The 23,094-nt window shown below is 41.5% G+C and overlaps 1 protein-coding gene across 1 annotated transcript in view; it reads right to left on the reverse strand.

Moving 5' to 3' along the window:
- Positions 1-23,094, reverse strand: part of LOC140713605 (E3 ubiquitin-protein ligase RNF38-like) — a 133,086-nt gene that overhangs the window by 32,772 nt on the left and 77,220 nt on the right. The window contains 2 exon segments of the mRNA XM_073023922.1: positions 13,932-14,102; positions 18,381-18,545. Of these exon segments, the coding sequence (XP_072880023.1) occupies positions 13,932-14,102; positions 18,381-18,545 (336 nt within the window).

Genomic DNA, 23,094 nt, shown 5'->3' on the forward strand with positions numbered 1-23,094 from the left:
TGCTAAATGATCGAAGACAGATGATTGAAGAGTAATATGGATCACTCCACAAGTGGCAGGCATGAAACTGAAAATGGGAGTTGAACACAGGCTCAGCTTTAACAGTGATCTCTGAACACGACTACAAATGACTGTTTTCTCGCATATCTCTGAAACAAACTAAACTACTGCTCAAGACTTACACAGGACAAGGCATATGACAAGGTCCCCCACAAGAGGCTCATCCAGAAAGTCATGAGGCATGGCATCAGTGGAACCTTGGCTGTTTGGATAAAAAATGTTGGCTTACAGGAAGAAAGCAGAGGGTAGTAGTGGAAGGAAAGTATTTTGCCTGGAGGTCGGTCACTAGTGGAGTGCCACAAGGATCTGTCCTGGGACCCCTGCTCTTTGTGATTTTTATAAATGACCTGGACGAAGAGGCGGAAGGATAGGTGAGTAAGTTTGTAGATGATACAAAGATTGGACGAGTTGTGAATGGAGCTGTAGGTTGTCAAAGGTTACAAGAGGATATAAACAGGATGTTGAGTTGGGCAGAAAAGTGGCAGATGGAGTTCAATCGGGTAAGTGTGAGGTGATACATTTTGGAAGGACAAACCAGAAGGCTGAGTACAGGGTTAATGGTCGGTTACTTAAGAGTGCGGATGAACAGAGGGACCTTGGGGTTCAAATCCATACATCCCTCAAGGTCGCTGTAAAGGTTGATAGGATAGTTAAGAAGGCCTATGGGATGCCAGGCTTCATTAATAGGGGGACTGAGTTCAAGAGTAGAGAGGTCATGTTGCAACTCTACAAATCTCTGGTGAGACCACACTATATTGTGTTCAGTTCTGGTCACCTCATTATAGGAAGAATATGGAATCTATGGAGAGGGTGCAGAGATTTACCAGGATGTTGCCTGGATTGGAAAACAAGTCTTATGAGGCAAGGTTAGCAGAGCTAGGACTTTTCTCTTTGGAGCGTAGAAGGATGAGAGGGGACTTGATTGAGGTCTACAAGATTATGAGAGGCATAGATAGGGTGGATAGCCAGCACCTGTTTCCCAGGGCACATACAGCAAACACCAGAGGGCATATGTACAAAGTTAAGGGAGGGAAGTTTAGCGGAGACATCAGGGGTAAGCGTTTTTTGTTGTGTGTGTGTGTTTTTTTTTTATTAACACAGAGGGTTGTGGGTGTCTGGAATGACTTGCCAGGGATGGTGATGGAGGCTAAAACATTAGGGGTACTTAAGAGCCTCTTGGACAGGCACATGGATGAAAGAAAAATGGTGGGTTATGGGGTAGTGTGAGTTTAGTACTGTTTTTTTTTAAAAAAAGGAATATATGGGTCAGCACAACATTGAGAGCCGATGGGCCTGTACTGTGCTGTAGTATTCTAGTGTCTAGGACAGAGAGTGTGTCCCAAAGGTAAAATTAAAGTGACAGTGACCTTCGGAGACAAAACACAGCAGCTGAATGTTCATGTACTGCAAAATGGAGGACCACTGTTTCTGGTACATGAATGGCTCAGGAAAATCCAGTAAATCCAGTTGGACTGGCAAACCATCAAGGCACTAGTTGTGTCAGCAAAGGACAGCAGCAAAGCTACATCTGAGAGACTGTCACTAATACTTGCTGACTGCGGAAGCGTTCACGAAAGGAATAAGAACACTTCAGGGCATGAAGGCAAAGAGTGAGATCGAGAAAAATGCATGGCCAATATTTCACAAAGTCAGACCAGTGCCATATGCAATCCGTCCTACAGTAGAGGCAGAGCTGAAAGATCTGGAGCAGCCTGGGGTCCTGTCAAAGGTGGATTGGAGTGAATGGGCCACGCCCATTGTTCCAGTGATGAAGAAAACCTCCAGCACAAAACCAGGAAAACCAAACAAGGTGTGCATATGTGGATACTTTCAAGTGACTGTTAACCTAGTTTTCCACACAGTACAGTATCCTCTACCTCGTATTGAGGACATCTTTGCTTCCCTGTCAGGAGGGGAACATTTCCCAAAAATCAATTTGGCCCAGGCTCATCTCCAAATGGAAATCGATGATGCATCCAAGAAATACCTGACAATAAATACACACAAAGGACTTTACCAGTACAACAGGTTGGTGTTTGGGATAGCATCAGCTCCTGCAATTTGGTAAAGGGCAATGGACCAGGTCCTGCAGGGGATTCCAGGGACTCAGTGTTACCTGGATAACATCATTGTCACCGGCAAAGATGACGACGAACATCTTTTTAACCTTGAACAAGTGCTCACTGGGTTACGAGAATATGGGCTCAGAACTAATCAACAGAAATGTGAGTTTTTCAAAAGGGAAATCTCATACTGTGGGCATGTGATCAACAAGGATGGCTTACACAAGTCTCAAGACAAGATAGAAGCAGTGCTTAAAGCACCATCACCTGAAAATGTATCTCAGCTGAGAGCATATCTGGGACTAGTGAACTACTACCATAAGCTCTTGCCTAACCTATCCACAGTCCTACACCCACTATGCACTATTACAGACAGGGACACAACGGAAGTGGGCTGAGAGCTGTGAAAAGGCGTTTCAAGAAACTAAAAGACTCATAACTTTGGAAAGGGTGTAAGTGCACTTTGACCCCTCCTTACCAATCCAACTGGCTTGTGATGCCTCACCCCATGGGATAGGAGCTGTGTTATTGCACAAGTTTCCAGATGGCTCAGAAAGATCAATAGCCTTTGCCTCAAGAACGCTAACTTCAGCTGAATGCAACTACGCACAGATTGACAGAGGCCCTAAGCCTCATGTGGGGAGTCAAGAAATTCAGTCACTACTTGTATGGTCAAAAGTTTACCCTTGTTGACTGACTATCAGCCTCTCGTGTCAATCTTCAACCCAAGAAAAGGCATTCCAGTGATGACAGCACAAAGGCTACAGCGATGGTCTCTGTTCTTAGGAGGTCACATGTATGACATTGAACACAAGGGGACCAAGCAACACCGCAACGCAGATGGTTTGTCACATTTACCACTGCCGACTTCAGAGATAACTACACAAATGGATTCAGCAGAAGTCTTTCACACAACAATAGTTGAACAACTACCAGTGACAAACAGCCTCATTGAAAGGGAAACACGCAATGACCCTATGTTGCAAAAGTGTATGACATCACGGTAAAGGAATGGCCAGCGTGAGATAACACACAATTTCCAGTCTTCTCAGTGAGGAAGGAGTAATTGTCAGTGTGTCAGGGAACACTAATGTGTGGTTCACAAGTCATGATTCATCCCAAGCTACACACCAGAGTGCTGGAGGAACTGCATAAGGGGTACCTGGGTACTGTGACGATGAAATGCCTTGCCTTTGCCTGTGTGGTGGCCAGGAATCGATAAGCAGACTGAGGAATTGACCAAGAACTGCTCTGGATTTCAAAAGATCCAGAACACACCACCACAGGCCCTTCTCCATCCATGGGAGTGGCCCTCATCACCATGGCAACGAGTGCACATCGACTTTACTGGACCATTCATGGACTCTATCTTCTTAAATCACCGTCGATGCACATTCCAAATGGCCAGAGGTCATCAAAATGAAGACAGACACACTGGAAAAGACCTTTACAGTGCTGAGGACCACGTTCGCCAGGAATGGCATACCAGAACAAATCTGCACAGACAATGGACAACAATTTGTCTCTGAAGAATTCCCAAGTTTTGTGAAGAACACTGGAATCAAGCATTTTACATCTGCCCCTTACCATCCATCCACAAATGGCTTGGCAAAGATTTGTACAGACATTCAAGAAAGCCATCAAGGCAATGGACAGCGAAAATTGACCACTGCAACATAAGATAGACAACATCCTCCTTGCCTATTGTAATGCAGTACATGTAACCACTAATCAGACTCCAGCAACGATGTTTCTGAACAGGAACCTGAGGTCCCGCATGCATCTTCTCAAACCAGATGAACGGCGGGATGTGGAGAACTGACAGTTCAAACACTTGAATGCTAAGTCAACACAGAGCTTCAGTGTGGGACAGCCAGTTCTTGCACGTGATTACCAGACCGAAAAGTGGCAGCCGGATACAATTTCCGTCATAGATGGGCCATTGACGTATACAATGAAGGTGGGAGAGAACGTGTGGAGACATCATGTGGACCAAATCCTGGATGCTCAGGTGAAAAACACAGTAACACCTAGACCTGTCTCCCATGACATAGAAGCAAACACTCCTGATGTGACCACATCAGCCTCAACTGCAGATAAGCCTTGCCCAGACTCCGCTGACATAGAAGCAAACACTCCTGATGTGACAACATCAGCTTCATCTACAGATAAGCCTGTCAGAAGTGCTGAGAACCCACCTGATGTACCTATGGAGACTCATTCCCCAAAGCAAACATTTCAGATCAGACGTTACCCGGAGAGGCAGAGAAGACCTCCCCAGAGACTCGAGTTATAAATGGATTTTAGACCAAAAGTAAAAAAAGGCTTGTTATAATTTGATATTATTAAGTTACTTTGTTATAATTGGTAAACAAATGGTAGGCGTTTGTATGTTAAGGGTAAACATATTTGTTGAGCATAGTGCCCCAGTAAAAATAGTTGATGCACTATTAAAATAAAAGGGGAGGAGTGTACCATATAGCCTATATTATAATAAGGGATTACTTTATGTTTTAGTAACACAGCGTTGCATGTGCTATTAGGTGCGTATGGATCTGTATATATGTGTGTTAATGTTCGGACTCTACCAGTAAAGAACCACAAAACTTAGTTCCCGTCTCCAGCATTATTAATAATATAGTTGTGTAAACAGGCCACATACACAACACATTTACCATGAACGCGTTTTAAACTTTATATTCTCTTACGTTCTCACTTTCCTCCCCCTATTCCTGTTTGTAAATTGTGATTCTCTTTTTTTGTTTTCCCTGTTAAATCTCAACAATTCCTTTTGAGACATTTCTTGGCACATACCTCAAACAAAAAATACTCCACCTACAATTTTGTTGTGCTAGGACTGTATAACTGAACACGTAACCTATGGGTTATCTGAGTTTTGATCTTCCAGTTTATGAATGAGACTATTAGTTCATAATTTCTTTATGGACTTAAGTGCTTGCTAATTTAAATTCCCCCAGTACACTGACTTACACTATGTAATCGCTAATCTGAATCAAAGTCAAAGTGCACATGCTCTGTAAACAACACATACAAAATGCTGGTGGAACACAGCAGGCTAGGCAGCATCTATAAGGAGAAGCACTGTCGACGTTTCGGGCCGAGACGCTTCGTCAGGACTAACTGAAGAGAAAGGTACTAAGAGATTTGAAAGTAGTGTGGGGAGGGGGAAATGCAAAATGATAGGAGAAGACCGGAGGGGGTGGGATGAAGCTAAGAGCTGGAAAGGTGATTGGCGAAAGTGATACAGAGCTGGAGAAGGGAAAGGATCATGGGACGGGAGGCCTTGGGAGAAAGAAAGGGGGGGAGCACCAGAGGGAGATGGAGAACAGGCAGAGTGATAGGCAGAGAGAGAGAGAAAAAAAACAACTAAATATGTCAGGGATGGGGTAAGAAGGGGAGGAGGGGCATTAACAGAAGTTAGAGAAGTCAATGTTCATGCCATCAGGTTGGAGGCTACACAGCCAGTATATAAGGTGTTGTTCCTCCAACCTGAGTGTGGCTTCATTTTGACAGTAGAGGAGGCCATGGATAGACATATTAGAATGGGAATGGGACGTGGAATTAAAATGTGTGGCCACTGGGAGATCCTGCTTTCTCTGGCGGACCGAGCATAGGTGTTCAGCGAAACGGTCTCCCAATCTGCGTCGGGTCTCACCAATATATAAAAGGCCACACCGGGAGCACCGGACACAGTACACCACACCAGCCGACTCACAGGTGAAGTGTTGCCTCACCTGGAATGACTGTCTGGGGCCCTGAATGGTGGTGAGGGAGGAAGTGTAAGGGCAGGTGTAGCACTTGTTCCGCTTACAAGGATAAGTGTCAGGAGGGAGATCAGTGGGAAGGGATGGTTGGGGGGGGAGAACGAGTGGACAAGGGAGTCGCGTAGGGAGCGATCCCTGTGCAAAGCAGAAGGGGGGGGGGGGGAGGGTAAGATGTGCTTGGTAGTGGGATCCCGTTGGAGGTGGCAGAAGTTACGGAGAATTATACATTGGACCTGGAGGCTGGTGGGGTGGTAGGTGAGGACAAGGGGAACCCTATCCCGAATGGGGTGGCGGGCGGATGGGGTGAGGGCAGATGTGTGGGAAATGGGAGAGATGCGTTTGAGAGCAGAGTTGATGGTGGATGAAGGGAAGCCCCTTTGTTTAAAAAAGGAAGACATCTCCTTCGTCCTGGAATGAAAAGCCTCATCCTGAGAGCAGATGCGGCGGAGACGGGGGAATTGTGAGAAGGGGATAGCATTTTTGCAAGAGACAGGGTGGGAAACGGAATAGTCCAGGTAGCTGTGAGAGTCTGTAGGCTTACAGTAGATATCAGTAGATAAGCAGTCTCCAGAGATGGAGACATTAAGATCAAGAAAGGGGAGGGAGGTGTTGGAAATGGACCAGGTAAATTTGAGGGCAGGGCAAAAGTTGGAGGCAAAGTTAATGAAGTCAACGAGCTCAGCATGCATGCAGGAGGCAGCACCAATGCAGTCGTCAATGTAGCGAAGGAAAAGAGGGGGATGGATACCCATATAGGCTTGGAACATGGACTGTTCCACAAAGCCAACAAAAAGGCAGGCATAACTGGGACCCATGCGGGTGCCCATGGCTACACCCTTGGTTTGGAGGAAGTGAGAGGAGCCAAAGGAGAAATTATTGAGAGTAAGAACTAATTCCGCTAGACGGAGGAGAGTGGTGGCAGAGGGTAATTTGTTAGGTCTGGAATCCAAAAAGAAGTGAAGAGCTTTGAGACCGTCCTGGTGGGGGATGGAGGTATATAGGGACTGGACGTCCATGGTGAAAATAAGGCGGTGGGGGCCAGGGAACTTAAAATCATTTAAAAAATTCAAAGCATGAGAAGTGTCACGAAGATAGGTGGGAAGAGATTGAACAAGGGGGGATAAAACAGTGTCCAAGTATGCGGAAAAGAGTTCGGTGGGGCAGGAGCAAGCTGAGACAATAGGTCTACCTGGACAGGCAGGTTTGTGGATCTTGGGTAGGAGGTAGAAACGGGAAGTGCGGGGTGTGGGAACTATGAGGTTGGTGGCAGTGGATGGGAGATCCCCAGAGCTGATAAGGTTGGTGATGGTATAGGAGACAATGGCCTGGTGCTCCTTAGTGGGGTCATAATCAAGGGGTAAATAAGAGGAGGTATCAGAGAGTTGTCGCTGTGCCTCGGCCAGGTAGAGGTCAGTATGTCAGACAACAGCTCCCCCCCTTATCAGCAGGTTTTATAGTGAGGTTGGGATTGGTGTGGAGGGAGCGGAGAGCAGAGCGTTCAGAAGGAGGGAGGTTGAAATTGGAACAGGGTGTGGTGAAGTCGAGATGGTTGATGTCCCATCAGCAATTAGCAATAAAGAGATCCAGAGCAGGCAGACCAGAGTGTCCATGAAGAGGAGGAGGGTTGAAGACGGGAGAAAGGGTCATCGGTGGGGGTAAGAGAGTCCTTGACAAAGAAATAAGCTCGGAGACGGAGCTGGCGGAAGAAGAGTTCAGCGTCATGGTGTATGCGGAATTCGCTGAGGTGTGGGCGAAGGGGGACAAAGCTGAGGCCCTTACCGAGGACAGAGCGTTTCCCCCCCCATCCCTTCCCACTGATCTCCCTCCTGGCACTTATCCTTGTAAGCGGAACAAGTGCTACACCTGCCCTTACACTTCCTCCCTCACCACCATTCAAGGCCCCAGACAGTCCTTCCAGGTGAGGCAACACTTCACCTGTGAGTCGGCTGGTGTGGTATACTGCGTCCGGTGCTCCCGGTGTGGTCTTTTATATATTGGTGAGACCCGACGCAGATTGGGAGACCGTTTCGCTGAACACCTATGCTCGGTCCGCCAGAGAAAGCAGGATCTCCCAGTGGCCACACAATTTAATTCCATGTCCCATTCCCATTCTGATATGTCTATCCATGGCCTCCTCTACTGTCAAGATGAAGCCACACTCAGGTTGGAGGAACAACACCTTATATACTGGCTGGGTAGCCTCCAACCTGATGGCATGAACATTGACTTCTCTAACTTCCGTTAATGCCCTTCCTCCCCTTCTTGCCCCATCCCTGACATATTTAGTTGTTTTTTTCCCCTCTCTCTCTGCCCATCACTCTGCCTGTTCTCCATCTCTCTCTGGAGCTCCCCCACCACTTTCTTTCCCCCGAGGCCTCCCGTCCCATGATCCTTGCCCTTCTCCAGCTCTGTATCACTTTCGCCAATCACCTTTCCAGCTCTTAGCTTCATCCCACCCCCTCCGGTCTTCTCCTATCATTTTGCATTTCCCCCTCCCCACACTACTTTCAAATCTCTTACTATCTTTCCTTTCAGTTAGTCCTGACGAAGAGTCTCGGCCCGAAACGTCGACAGTGCTTCTCCTTATAGATGCTGCCTAGCCTGCTGTGTTCCACCAGCATTTTGTGTGTGTTGTTTGAATTTCCAGCATCTGCAGATTTCCTCATGCATACTCTCTAAAATTTTTGTTTCTCGCCACATACTTTTGTTCCCATCAGTCCATCATTTGTCTATTTAGCACAAAGGCTTTAGAATTTATACCTTTCTATTTCTACCATATTGTTCATCATGAATGGAGTCTTGACCACTTTCACCCTTCACCTTCTCAGCTTCTTCTCCCAACTGATGCTTGCATGTTCATATACATTCCCCACTCAGTCAAAACTTACCAGCTCATATGCAATAAGTATCTTCAACAATGTAGTCTTCATTTTGCATATACTATTCACAAGAATTGACTTTCAACTTCAAAATCTTGTTTCATTCTAAATCTAATTCTGCAGGCAAATTCAATACATGCAACACCTAGAATCTTAAGCCAACCTGAGAGCCCAGAATTGTAATGGTTACAGCATCCTTTAAGGTTAACACATGTTTTGCATGGACAATTATTGACAAGCAACACTTGCAAACAACATTTTGTAACTATTCTCTGGTGCGGCGTCTGCGCTCCACTGGGTTCGAGAATAGTTACTAACCTCAATCACCATGCCCTTAAATAAAAGCAGAAAATTACATTCAGTTGCTCATCATTGAAACGTTTCCCCACAACCACTGATCTCACTTTGAGGATACAATCTCATATTTTCATTATTTATTGCTATTTATTTATATATGTACTTGCACAGTTTGTCGTCTTCTGCACTCTGGTTGATTTTTCATTGATCCTGTTATAGTTACTATTTTATAGATTTGCTGAGAATGCCCACAGTTAAATGAATCTCAAGGCTGTAAATGGTGACATACATGTACTTTGATAATAAAATTTACTGGACTTTGAAATGCACTTGGTCTATTTCTGACACATAGGAACAGAATTCTACAGCATATTACAGGCCCTTCAGCCCACAATGTTGTGCCCATCATGTAAGCTACTCTAGAAACTGTAGAATTTTCCTACCGTATACCCTCTTTCTAAGCTCCATGGACCTATTTAAGAGTCTCTTAAAAGACCCTATTGTATCTGCCTTTACCACCTTTGCAGTGCATTCCACACACTCACCACTCTGTGTGACATCTCTCTTGTACCTGCTTCCAAGCACCTTAAAACTATGTCCCCTCATGTTAGCCATTTCAGCCCAGGAAAAATCCTCTGGCTACCCACACGATCAATGCCCCTCATCATCTTATACACTTCTATCATATCACCTCTGATCTTCCATTGCTCCAAGGAGAAAAGGCCAAGATCACTCAACCTATTCTCGTAAGGCACACTCTCCAATCCAGGCAACATTCTTGTAAATCTCCTCTGCACTCTCTCTATAGTACCCATATTCTTCCTGTAATGAGGTGACCAGAACTGAACACTGTACTCCAAGTGGGGTCTAACTAACATTACCTCATGGCTCTTGAACTCAGTCCCACAGGTGATGAAGGCCAACACATCACTATCAATCTGCACAGCAGTTTTGAGTGTCCTATGGACAGGGAAACCAAGATCTCACTGATTCTCCACACTACCAGGAGTCTTACCATTAATATTATATTCTGTCTTCAAACTTGACCTACTGAAATGAACCACTTCACACTTATCTAGGTTGAACTCATCTGCTACTTCTCAGCCCAGTTCTGCATCCTATCGATTTCATGCTGTAATCTCTACAAACCTCCAAACTATCTATAGCACCCCCAACTTTTGTGTCATCAGCAAATTTACTAACCCACCCTTGTACTTCCTCATCCTAGTCATTTACAAAAATCACAAAGAGGAGGGGGGTCCCAGAACAGATTCCTGCAGTACACCATTGGTCACTGTCTATGCAGAATAGAAAACATCCACAATCACCCTTTGCCTTCTGTGGTTGGTCAAGCCAATTATGGATCCAGAAAGTAAGGTCTCCTTGGATTCCATGCCTCATTACTTTCTGAATGAGCCTTGCATGGGGAACCTTATAAAATGCCTTACTGAAATCTATATACACTACATCCACTGTTCTACCTTCATCAGTGTGCTTTGTTATATCCCCAAAGAATTCAATCGGGTTTGTAAGGCATAACCATGCTGACTATCCCTAAATCAGATTACGTCTCTCCAAATACTCATAAATCCTGCCTCTCAGGATCTTCTCCAACAACTTGTCTACCACTGAAGTAAGACTCACTGGTCTATAATTTCCTGGGTTATTTCTACCCTCTTTCTTGAACAAGGGAACAATATTTTGCAATCTTCCAATCCTCTGGTACTTCTCCTGCCCCTATTGACGATGGAAAGATCGTCAGAGCTCAGCAATCTCCTTCCTTGCATCCCACAGTAGCCTGGAGTACATCTCATCCAGTCCCAGCAACTTATCTAACTTAGTAACTTTTAAAAGCTCCAGCACATCCTCTTTCTTAATGTCTATACACTCAAGTGTTTCAGTCCGTTGTAAATCAGCCCCACAATTGCCAAGGTCCTTCTTACTGGTGAATACAGAAGCAAAATATTCATTAAGTACCTCTGCTACCTCCTCCAGCTCCATGCACATTTCCACCCTCACTCCTGACTGGTCCTATTCTCACACGGCTCATTCCCTTGCTCTTCATATGCTTGTAGAATGCCTTGGGGATTTCCTTAATCGTGCTCACCAAGGCCTTCTCATGGCCCCTTCTAGCTGTCCTAATTTCATTCTTGAACTCCTTGTTGGCATCCTTGTAATTTTCTAGAGCTCTAACAGTACCTAGTTTCTTGAACCTTTTGTAAGCTTTTCTTCTTAACTAGATTTTCTACATCCTTTATACACCATTGCTCCTTTACCCTACCATCCTTTCCCTGCCTCAGTGGAACACATCTTTGCAGAACGGCATGCATATGTTCCCTGAACAATTGCCACATTTCTGCCGTGCATTTTCCTGAGAACATCTGCTCCCAATTTATGTTTCCAAGTTCCTGCCTAATAGCATCATATTTCCCCCTAACTCAAATAAATATTTTCCAAAATTGTCTGCTCCTATCCCTCTCTAGCACTATGGTAAAGGAGATAGCTCTCCCACCAAGAGACCTGACACCTGACCAGGTTTTCCCAATACCAGATCAAGTACAGGCTCTCCTCTAGTTGGCTTATCTAGCTCATCAATGTCTCTGTTACTATTGGGGGATCTATAAAAAACAGCCTCCTGAATGTTATCCTATCGGCTTTTATTACTACATCAAGACAAGGAGATGGTGATGGATTTTAGGAAGACTAAGTATGCATTGCTCCCTGTTACTATGGATGGTGAGGACCTGGGGGTGCACCTGGATGACAGACTTGAGTGGAGCACCAACACAGAAACTGTGTACAAGAAGGGCCAGGGTCGTCTCTACTTGCTGAGGAGACTTAAGTCCTTTGGAGTAAGCAGGCCTCCCCTTCACATGTTCTACCAGTCTATTGTCACCAGTACAATTTTCTATGTGGTGGTGTGCTGGAGCAATGGCATCAACATGGGTGATGCCAACAGGCTCAATAAACTGATTAGAAAGGTTTACTGTTATAGGAGTCAAACTGGACACACTGGAGGCTGCGGTAGAACAAAGGACCCTATGGAAAGTCCTGGCAATTCTGGACAATGTTTCTCACCCTCTGCATGCCACCTTGGCTGAACAGTGGAATACTTTTACTAACAGACTAAGCCAACTGTGCTGTTCCAAAGAGCACTATATTGAAGTCATTTTTACCCCAGGCCATTTGGCTCTATAATGAGTCAACCTATAGCCAGTGAAGTAATGACACCCTCCTGTTAAGACTGGTTGTGTTAACATTTAATTCTTTTACTTTTCTGATAATATCTATATCTGCGCATTTGTAATGCTATTGTGACACTAATTTCCTTTGGGATTAATAAAATATCTATCTTTTACTTATAACATTTCAAACCTCAGATCTGTCAAAGTTTGCATAACTGCTGACTTTAACATCTTTTTTCTGTCAGGCTAACTTGTCAACAGTAGTATTTTCTCTTTTCTTCCATGATTAAGTTTGGCAATCTTCTTTAAGGACCATTCTAACATCCAGTAAACTTTGAAATATGAAGAATATCACCTCTTGAAAGCCTAGAATGAGCCACTAAATTCAGGGGATATATCATTCTGATTTTGATCTTTAATAATTGATTACATGTCATGAAAAAAATATACTTTGATGACCAAAAATTGCTTAATAATGTTAATATCAATACTGAATATAAATCAAGAGACAAGACTGCTACTGAACAGGTACATATGTAATACTAGCAATCATACCCAACAAGTGATAGCATTAACCTTGAGAAAATTATGCAGAAGTAATGAAAAGGCTTAGGAATATGGATAAGGATTTAGGAAATGGAAGATTTCAAGGAAATACGACAAAGTCCAAAAAAAGATGCTTTATCTAATAATTCTAGATAGATAGATAGATAGATACTTTATTCATCCCCATGGGGAAATTCAACTTTTTTTCCAATGTCCCATACACTTGTTGTAGCAAAACTAATTACATACAATACTTAACTCAGTAAAAAAAAATATGATATGCATCTAAATCACTATCTCAAAAAGCATTAATAATAGCTTTTAAAAAGTTCTTAAGTCCTGGTGGTAGAATTGTAAAGCCTAATGGCATTGGGGAGTATTGACCTCTTCATCCTGTCTGAGGAGCATTGCATCGATAGTAACCTGTCGCTGAAACTGCTTCTCTGTCTCTGGATGGTGCTATGTAGAGGATGTTCAGAGTTATCCATAATTGACCAAATGACAATTTGAATGACATTAATCGATAAATGATTATTAAATTTACAATGATAGTTTCCTTTACCAGTTCAGTGAATAGGTTGGTCCTTTACCCACAAACAAGATTTAGTATTAACTTAGCTTGGAGGTGCTGCAGTTGGCACCACCACTTTTAGCATGAAGAGGGAAAACAAAAATCAAGGCCAATCAGATTCCTTCTCAATCAGTGATTATAGTCATATGACATTCACTGTACAAACTGTGTGTCATCTTTAATTTAATTGCAGCATAGGCCTGGCTTTGAGATACACTTTACTTATCAACCACAAGGTTACTGGAACATGTAGGACTGCACCTCATTAATGGGGTAGTAGTTAAAAGCATTAAGAAAGAGAAAATTTAATAAGTTATGGTATCTCGTTGCAGCATTGCACTTCATTTCATAATTAAATGGATAGATGATGGAGTACCTTGTATATACACACACAAAATACAGAGTCGCTTTAAATCACTTCATGCATTATCAGAAAAGTTAATGAAAATTCTGAGTTTGGACAAACCATTTTCAGTTGGTTTTATTCTTCACTAACATTTTTCTCACAATCAGATTAAAGTCATAAATGCTGAAGTTTTACTTACCGACCGTGATTGTTGTGCTTGAAAAGGAACAAACTGACCCGGAGGTGGTACATGAGGGTGATGATGAGGTGACAGATGTGGAGGGTGCAATATAAAGGGATCACTTGAGATAAGAGGAGGAAATGCAGCATACGAAACTGGCAGATGTTGTACAGAACATGCCTGAAGCATCTGAAGGGGAAAAAGAAAAATGTACATTTCAAATCATTACTGTTTTGGTCATAGAGACATACAGCATTGGAATAGTCCACTTGGCCCACTATATCCATGTCAACAAGTGGGCAACCATCTGCAGTAATTTTATCACTTTCTATGCCAAGGCTATTCAAATGCTTGTCCAGACACTCAATGCAGTCACTGACTTTGCTTCCATCAGTCTCTCAGGCAGTGTATTTCACGTACTTATTACTCTCTGGGAGGAAATACCCCACAGATTCCGTCTAAATCACTTACCTCTTACCTGCAATCTACATCCTCTAGATTTATTTACCTCTAATCCTTTGTTCCCAGAAAAACTGATCCAATCTCTCCAGTCCTCCTTCATAACTGAAATACTCCAGTGCTTCCTCAGTGTATATGACAAATAACCTCTTCTCAGGCTTCCAGCAGGGTAAAGATATTGATTTTAACTGACATTTCAATGACAAACTCTGCCACCTTCATCAGGGATGATGCTTAGGCACGTCTAGTCTGCTGTTATATGTAATGTCCATCCTGACTGGTTAGTCCTCATCCAATCAGGTTGATGACAATTAAATTCCACTTTGTTTACAATCAAATTCCAGTTTGTACTTAAGGAGTAGTGGGTTCTACATTAAATGCCAGCTGTCCAGAGTCCCAGGTCATCTCTGACCTGCACAAGCTGTGATTTGAGCTTTGTAGATGGTATTAATCCAGTATTTCTTCTGGGTTCAGGATTCTTCAGCATCCACAAACCCATAAGGAAGCTCAAATTACAACTTATATGGGTCAAAGTTGACCTGGGACTCAGTATTGCAGAGAGGGTGAAAAAATGTCTAGTCACATGTCCTTATTGGAAAAGGCAAGAGGCATTTTGTCCGAGTTCAATATAAAAATGGACGCGCAACCAATAATTCAGGCAGGCTGGTTTTCTTGAATGTAACTATGCTGCAGGGGGCAGTCCCCACCTCCTTAAACAGCTGAGCCAGAAACTTACGGAACAAGAAAACCATCACTTCAATTTCCTGCCCAAAATCAGCCAGAGTGAAGAAGAGTAAGGGCTTATTTACTTGGAGACAGTCATTTAATAACATTACCCATAACTGTATATTTTTCAATTGCTTGCCAAGACGCTGCTCAATTTCAAATGGTATACATGTATAAGGCAGTTACAAAGTAAAATCACAATCAGACTTTGTTGGCATATTTACAGAACATAGAATAATAGTCCAGCACAGTGCAACCCACAATGTTGTGGCAACTTTTTAACCTACTCTAAGATCAATCTAACCCTTCTCTCTCACATAGCCTCCATTTTCTTTCATCCATGTGCTTATCTAAGAGTTTCTGAAATATCCCTAAAGTATCTGCCTCTCCCTGGCAGCTCATTTCACAGAGCTACAGTGCAATACATAAAAACTGTAAATTATAATAAGAAATACATATTAAAACAAGGCAGAGGGTGGTAGTAGATGAAGCATATACTGCCTGGAGGTTGGTGTTCAGTGGTGTGCTGCAGGGTTCTGTTTTGGGACCCGTGCTCTTTGACTTTGTAAATGATTTGGATGAGGAAGTGGATGGGTGCATTAGTAAGTTTGCAGATGACACAAAGGTTGCTGGTGAGCAAAAATAGTGAGGTAGTGTTCATGGACCATTTAGAAATCTGATTGTGGAGGGGAAGAAGCTGTTCCTAAAAAGTTGAGTGTGTCTTCAGGCTCCTAACATAGTAATGAGAAGAGGGCACCAACTGGGTATGGAGGTCTTCATTGATGGATGCAGCCTTTTTGAACTCAATTTCCCAACTACTGAAGGTCAATACACCATTTATCTTCTCCCCCACCCCCCCCCAACATCATCTCGCACAGCAAATGTGTGGGGTTTATGCATGTAGACCCCAAGATTCTTCTGTTCCTCGAGACTAAAAAGAAACCTGCCATTAACCCTGTACCCCGCCTTCAAGTTCAACCTTCCAAAGTGTAATACTTCATATTTTTCTGGATTGAAGTCCATCTACCACTCTTCAGCTCAGCTCTATATCCTATCAATGTCCCGTTGTAACCTACAACAATCTTCTACACTATCCACATGACCAACCTTTGTGTCATATACAAACATACTAATACACTCTTCCACTTCTTCATCTAAATCATTTATAAAGTCACAAAGAACAGGGGTCCCAGTACACCATATCCACTGCTCTACCTTCAATTTGTTTTGTCATTATCGCAAAGAATTCAATTAGGCTCATAAGGCACAACCTGTCCCTCACAAAGCCACATTGACTATCCCTATTCAAGACTATACTTTCCCAAATGCTTGTAAATTCTGTCTCTAAGAATCCTCTCCTATAGTTTGCCACCAGTGGCATAAGACTCACTGGTCTATAGTTCCCAGGATTATCTCTATTACCTTTCCTGAACAAAGGAATAAAATTTGCCACCCTCTAATCTTCTGGTACTGTTCCTGTGACCACTGAGAATACAAAGATAATCGCCAAGGATGCAGCAATCTCTAACAGCACCACATCTTTTTTTAATGCTGATATGTTCCACCATACATCAACACCCTTCTCATTGGGTGACACTGAAGCAAAGTGTTCACTAAGAATCTCTCCCACTCCAGGCAAGTTTCCTCTTTTATCCCTGATTGGTCCTACCCTCACTTTAGTCATCCTCTTGTTTCTGCCCAAGCAACAGACTCTAATCATTCATACTGTTTCTGTACTCATAACCTTTATTGCCTTCATCATCAGTCAAGCACCCAATCTAATCTCAAATTTCTGCTTCCACCACTAAACTAGGAAATAAAGTTATGCGGTTTTGCATACAAGACTTATTATTTGCTATTCTTACAAGCCATGTTTTATGAAAAAAAGCTTTCTCTTTATTCAAAAAAGTAGCAGCTATATCTTTAATTAGATTTCACAATTTTTCCTACTATAAATCGTTAGCTCAACTGGCCTGTAATCGCTTTGACTATGTCTCATTTTTCAAAAGATTATTTAACATATAGTGACTTCTAACATCCGCATACAAATGTGACACTATTTCTTCTTCATTCTAATCATACAGATCATAAGACCAATGACACTACTTTTAGATAAACTAACTTACCCAATAATGTTCCTACCATCAAACACATCAAACACATCAACCATCAAACACAACTTTCTCATTTTGCTCACCTCAAAAACGATTCACCTCTTCTCAGACACCTTCCCAGTAAAAACTGGGACAAGATGAGAAAAAGACAATAATGGAGCACAAAAGAATCACAGCATGGAATAAGAAGAGTGCTGATGTGGAAGATGCTAGAAGTATATTAAAAAAACCTTTAAGGCTGCCTACTACTGACATTAATGTACTTAAGCACAGCAGCCCCTTGGAGAGCCACTGGAAGTAGGAGCCTCAGCTTTGAACAGTGCAGGAACTCAAGACCTAAGCCTCACTAAAATTACAATGATGTTTTCTGGTTTTGACATATTTTAAAAATGATGTTATGATAAGTAAGATACCAATACAAGTTTCTGAATTTCTTACTTTTACTTTCAAAATATGCAAAGATAGCTGTGTGCAGCTGTTGTAATAAATGCTGTCTCCAGCCAATTTTCTTGGAATTAGGCTCACTAGCATGTGGTAGCGGGTGCCCAGGTCCATCTATATTGTTGCTGTGCCTCAAGGATAGGGAGCAAGGAGAGATGACCGCAGGCACAGCAATGAAGAGATGCTGAACAGATAAGTAACCTTTCTCAAGATTTTAGAATCCTCGTGTCATTCACTGCCCCTTTCCATGCCACTTTAAATTAAGACCTCTCTAATGCTATGTTCAGTATTAACATGATGTTTTTGAGCCTGCCAAAAGATGGGCAATTTAGTCAACATTTGTCACAATTTCTAATGTAAGGATCTTTACATGGCAGGAGACAAAAGCCAACTGCTAGAATGATGACCCAAATCATCTCTCACCCCAACTGCTCCATTGCTGCTAGAAATAAATTACCTGTAGGGTGAGAATTTTGGCCCAAAAGCTTTGCAACTTAAAACAATTTAATTTCTAGACTAGAGCAGATTTTGCCTACAAAGTAAATTACTATACTACACTCACCAGATTACCAGAATATTTTGTAGGTAAAATGTATTGCATTTGTTACTGATTCATAAAACAAATTTTAAAATAAACGTTTCCATGAAAATCCACACATTCTACTTATCTTGCTCTAATTTCTTATTTTTTTAAAAAAAAAATCAGAATGACAACATGAATACTAACCGGAGGAGGTACACTGCACACAGGATAATGCTGTCCACTAAATACAACTGAACACCCCGGAACTTGTGTGTTACACGCTGGGATGTGCTGCCCTGTGCAAAGTGGAATACCATGTGGCGCTACAGTAGTGACAGTATACGAGACAGGAACAGTGCCTTGATGAATCTGCACAGTAAAAAAAAATACAATATAGAAATTGTTAACAAAGACTGGAAAGATCATTCCTCATACAGTACTCTTGACCTAAACTTGAAAATCATTTTCGATGTGCTCTGTAACTTGGATATTGGTCTTGTGGTATGGATCGCTGTAATATGCATTAATAAATTTGCACCTGTGTAGGCTCTGTATACTCTTGATTTATGTTACTTTGCAATGATTGTATTTAAGTGAAATCAATTGGTGCAGACCTGATAACAAGGTCTACTAAAAATGCTTGCATTACATTCTATTGATCCAATGAAACAAATGTACATGGCTTTGATTAAAATGATGATACTCATACCTTTACCAGGTCCACAGCTGAAGCTGACAATAAAGTAAGCATATGATCTATCCAGCACAGAGTTGGTTTATTTTATAAGGTCTAACTTACACCAAATTGTAATGAACATCAAGCCAATTTGCTCCACAGGATCACTCCCACTAGGGTAGAGTTTTCCTGTCATTCAGAAGTAATCATTGTTCTGCACTCATGAAGTGAAAACAGGCCACTGAAGTGATCATGTTTTCCTGACCACCACAGTTAGCTCATTATCCATTTTTACATTAAATTGTATTCATCCTAGAAAGTTCAATTCCACATTTGTTTTCATTAATTTCACTATTTAATTGCTCATATAGTAAAATAATATGAATGGTTTATAGCAACAATTAAGGAAGTAGATTCAGAAAATTAATCTAAATAGCTTAATACAGAAAATAATGGAAGTTTTCCTTATTCATCATTCCCCACAATTAGGATTTGTCATTGCCTACTTTGGAGGAAGTGAAATGAGGGAAGTGGGTAACCAGTGTTATATGTACGGGAGTTTTGCATGTGTGGATATGGACAGAATCTGTTTTTCTATGCTCCACAGGGATCGGTACTTCTGCTGCTTCTGATAACTATATAAATGAGTTAAATCATCAAACAGTGGATATAGATCAGTTGCAGATACAAGTGGAGAGAAAAACAGATGGAGTTTAATCAGGCCAAATGTGAACTGTTGCACTTTAGGAGATCAAATATAAATTCTATATTCTTATGGGAGAATCTAGAATTATAGGTCTCTAAAAAGAATGGAAGATCCATTTTGGGCAATTGTAGAGGGCAGAGTTTTGGAATTCTTTATGAAAAAGAGCATTTTAAGGCAGATGTCAATAAATTCTTGATAAGCAAGAGGTTGAAAGGTTACTGCCAGTTAGAGGAGAATCTGGTGTTGAGGTTACAATCAGATAGTTACAATTTTATTAAACAATGGAACAGCTGCACGGGCAAAGTGACCTATTCCTCCACCTCAAAAACATACACAAGCTGCTGGAGGAACTCAGCAGCCAGTGAGCATCTAGGAAAAGAGTAAAGAGTACAGTCAATGTGTGTGTGGGGGGGGGGGGGGGGTGCTAGAGTGGATAGATGATAAGAAGACAAGGTACTCATCTTGCACCAGCAAGGTCTCTCCCAAACAGAGATTTCAGGGCAGACAGGAGTTTCAAGGGGAGCTGTCCAAGCTCTTCTGAAGAAGCACTAAGAAATGGGCAAGGCTGAGGTTCAGAAACACAGTGGTCAGCCACAGAAAGTGAGTGCAGCAGATGAGAGATGCATCAAACTGACGTCCCTAGAACCCAAGTACATCCCTCTAAAGTCCAGAGAAGTCTTGTCAGAAGAGGTCTTTGTGGGAAAAAACACCCTCACACACGCACCCCCTCCAAAGTGGAAACAAAGCTAAGAAACTCATTTATACACAAAAAAACAATTATACTGGGGTGCTGAACAATGGTAGCAAGTGCTCTGGATTGACATGTCAAAATTTGAAATTTTTGGCTCAGATAGGAGGCAGTTTGTCCATAGAAGAGCTAGAGAGCGCTACATGAATGAGTGTCTGCAACCAACAGTGAAGCACAGTAGAGGTTCCCTGCAGGTTTGGAGCTGTATTTCTACAAATGGAGTTGGAATCCTCAGTTCGATGTAGTACAAGCAGATTCTCATCCATCATGCAATACATGAGGAAGGTATCTGATTGGTCTCAATTTCATTCTGCAGCAGGACAAAGGCCCCAAACACGTGGCCAAAGTCATAAAGAACTATAATCAGTGAAAAGAAGAACAAGGAGTTCTGCAACAGATGGTATGGCCTCCACACAGCCCTGATCTCAACTTCACCAAGGCTGTTTGGGATAACCTAGAGAAACAGAAGCAAGAGAGACAGCCAAAGTCTGCAGAAGAACTGTGGCTAATTCATCAAGATGCCTGGAATAAAGCATCTTCACTTTACAGAATTTTTTTACACGCGCCTAAGACTTTTGCACAGTACTCTCTCTGTGCACGTGCATATATGTGTTTGCATATACATGTGTGTGTACTTTTTAAACACAAAGTCCACAGTAATCTTCAAATTAAAATTTTAAAACTGGACCCCCTCTGATGAACATAATAGGTGCAATAAGGTAACTGTGAAGAGCAGCATGGAAATTATCACTGGTTCCTTCTCGAAATTTAAGCCCATTCTCCCACAAATCCAGATTGCAAAAGCCAAATAATTGATCAGTATTACATTGTTAGTAATGGAAATATGCTATGCACCAAATGTATCTTACATCATTTCATTGACTATAAATGACAGAAATATCCAGAAAATGCCTTCATAGGCACACATCAGTAATGCACCTTTGGCTGAAGATTATTTCTACCAGCCTGTTGCAGTGAGCCATGTGGGATCTGCACTCTCCTCTTCCCTGACTCCATTACTTAGTGACTCTTGTTCAATATGCCAGCATTAAATGAATGCTTTGTCAGTCTGTTTTATCAAGATCCCAGTTTTCCATTTTGAAAGTCTGTAGCAATTTTACTCATTAAAATCATTCAATACTAAGATATTAAAATGTTAGATTAGAAAAGTTTTTTTTGAATTAAACAAACTTGTTAAATGAGAATATAGTTAAAAATAACTGAGATAATTTCAATCTATTTAATTAATTAAAAATGTATATTAACTGAAACTGGTCTTCAGATAAAAATTCCATTCATTTCAATATAAATGTGAAATTTGCCTTAAACTAGATTAGCCTTGGTATGATTGCTGAGGAAGCACATTAAGTTGGCGTTATATCAATGGACTCTACAAAGAGCCCATCAAAGCAGTTGACAAAATAGTTGGAAGAACATCAAGTTTTATACTAGGGATTTGCATGACCAGCCCTCAGAAATGAATCAGTCTTTCCCTGCCCATATGTTACTCAGTATACTTGGTACTGAATTTGTTCCATAATGATATATGTAGCATCATGTGCATAGCATTTCTGCAAAATATTACTTACAAACACCTGGAATCTATTCTACACAATCTATTGAGTAACTGTATTTCCACAGACAAATCTTATTTGCTCAGCTCTAATTTCCAAAGATCTTGTATTTTAAAACTTTCAAAACAAATGCATCCAAGTTTTGATCAGTAAAGCTATCACATTCAGAAAGATATATATACATTTCCAAGAAAGCATCAACAAATTACATTTCCTATAGTTCAGTGTCAGTTTTGAAATATACTATTGCTCCCAAGCTCAAATCAAATGCTTTTTTTGTCCATATCCTACATATGATAAACAATCATTTCCTATAACATTACTATGTGTTTTTTTTTTAAAAAGAGCTTTTACAGTATACACGGCCAATTTTAAAAACTCGTGGAAATTCAAGCTTATAAGATTGGTCCTCAATGTGCTGCTATTTTCCGTAATACAAATGATTCAATTCAGTAACAACTCCACTCTGCAAAACAAGCAACATTTAGCTTGTAAACCTCAAACAGGTTTCTTTCAAGCGCAGGAGCAAATCATGAACCAAAAACCTATTTCATGTATTCAATTTAATCAGCAAGAATTTACCAGCAAACATTAACAAGTGCAAAACTACCTACATTACTAGATGCATTGAACTCCAGTGGCAACTCCCCAACTACATTCCAAATTTGGATTTCTCATGAAATCCAGCAATGGAATGTGACTTGAGCCAATTTCCCAGAAGTTATGATGCGGAAATTTAATGAAACTGTGTAATTAATTGCAATGAAAAGCTCCTGGGAGGAAGAAAGGCAAGGAGTATTTACATTTCTTGAAATTTATTTTTGCTTTAATATTTCTATTTGTTTAAAAAGTGTGTAAGTGCTTTATTTTTATTCTCTAAAATTAATTTATTTTGAACTGTTAATTTTCAGTTCTTGAATGGACGATTCAGAAATGTAGTCCATGACAGGATTAAGACTGTCTAACAACACAAAAACCACCAAGTCCTTCAATCCTGCATGGCCATGCAATATGATCATGGCTGATCTACACAGAACAGTACAGCATAAGAGGCCTTGGCTCACAATGCTGTGTCAAACTAAGTACATTAGTAATCAAATGCTCAACTAAACTAATCCCTTCTTCTAAGACAACATCCATATTCTTCCATTTCCTGCACATTTATATGCCTATTTAAGAGCCTCTTGAATACCTCTTTCGTATTTGGGTCTATC

The sequence above is a fragment of the Hemitrygon akajei genome, chromosome 2, assembly GCF_048418815.1.
Source record: "Hemitrygon akajei chromosome 2, sHemAka1.3, whole genome shotgun sequence".
NCBI classification, from domain to species: Eukaryota; Metazoa; Chordata; class Chondrichthyes; order Myliobatiformes; family Dasyatidae; genus Hemitrygon; species Hemitrygon akajei.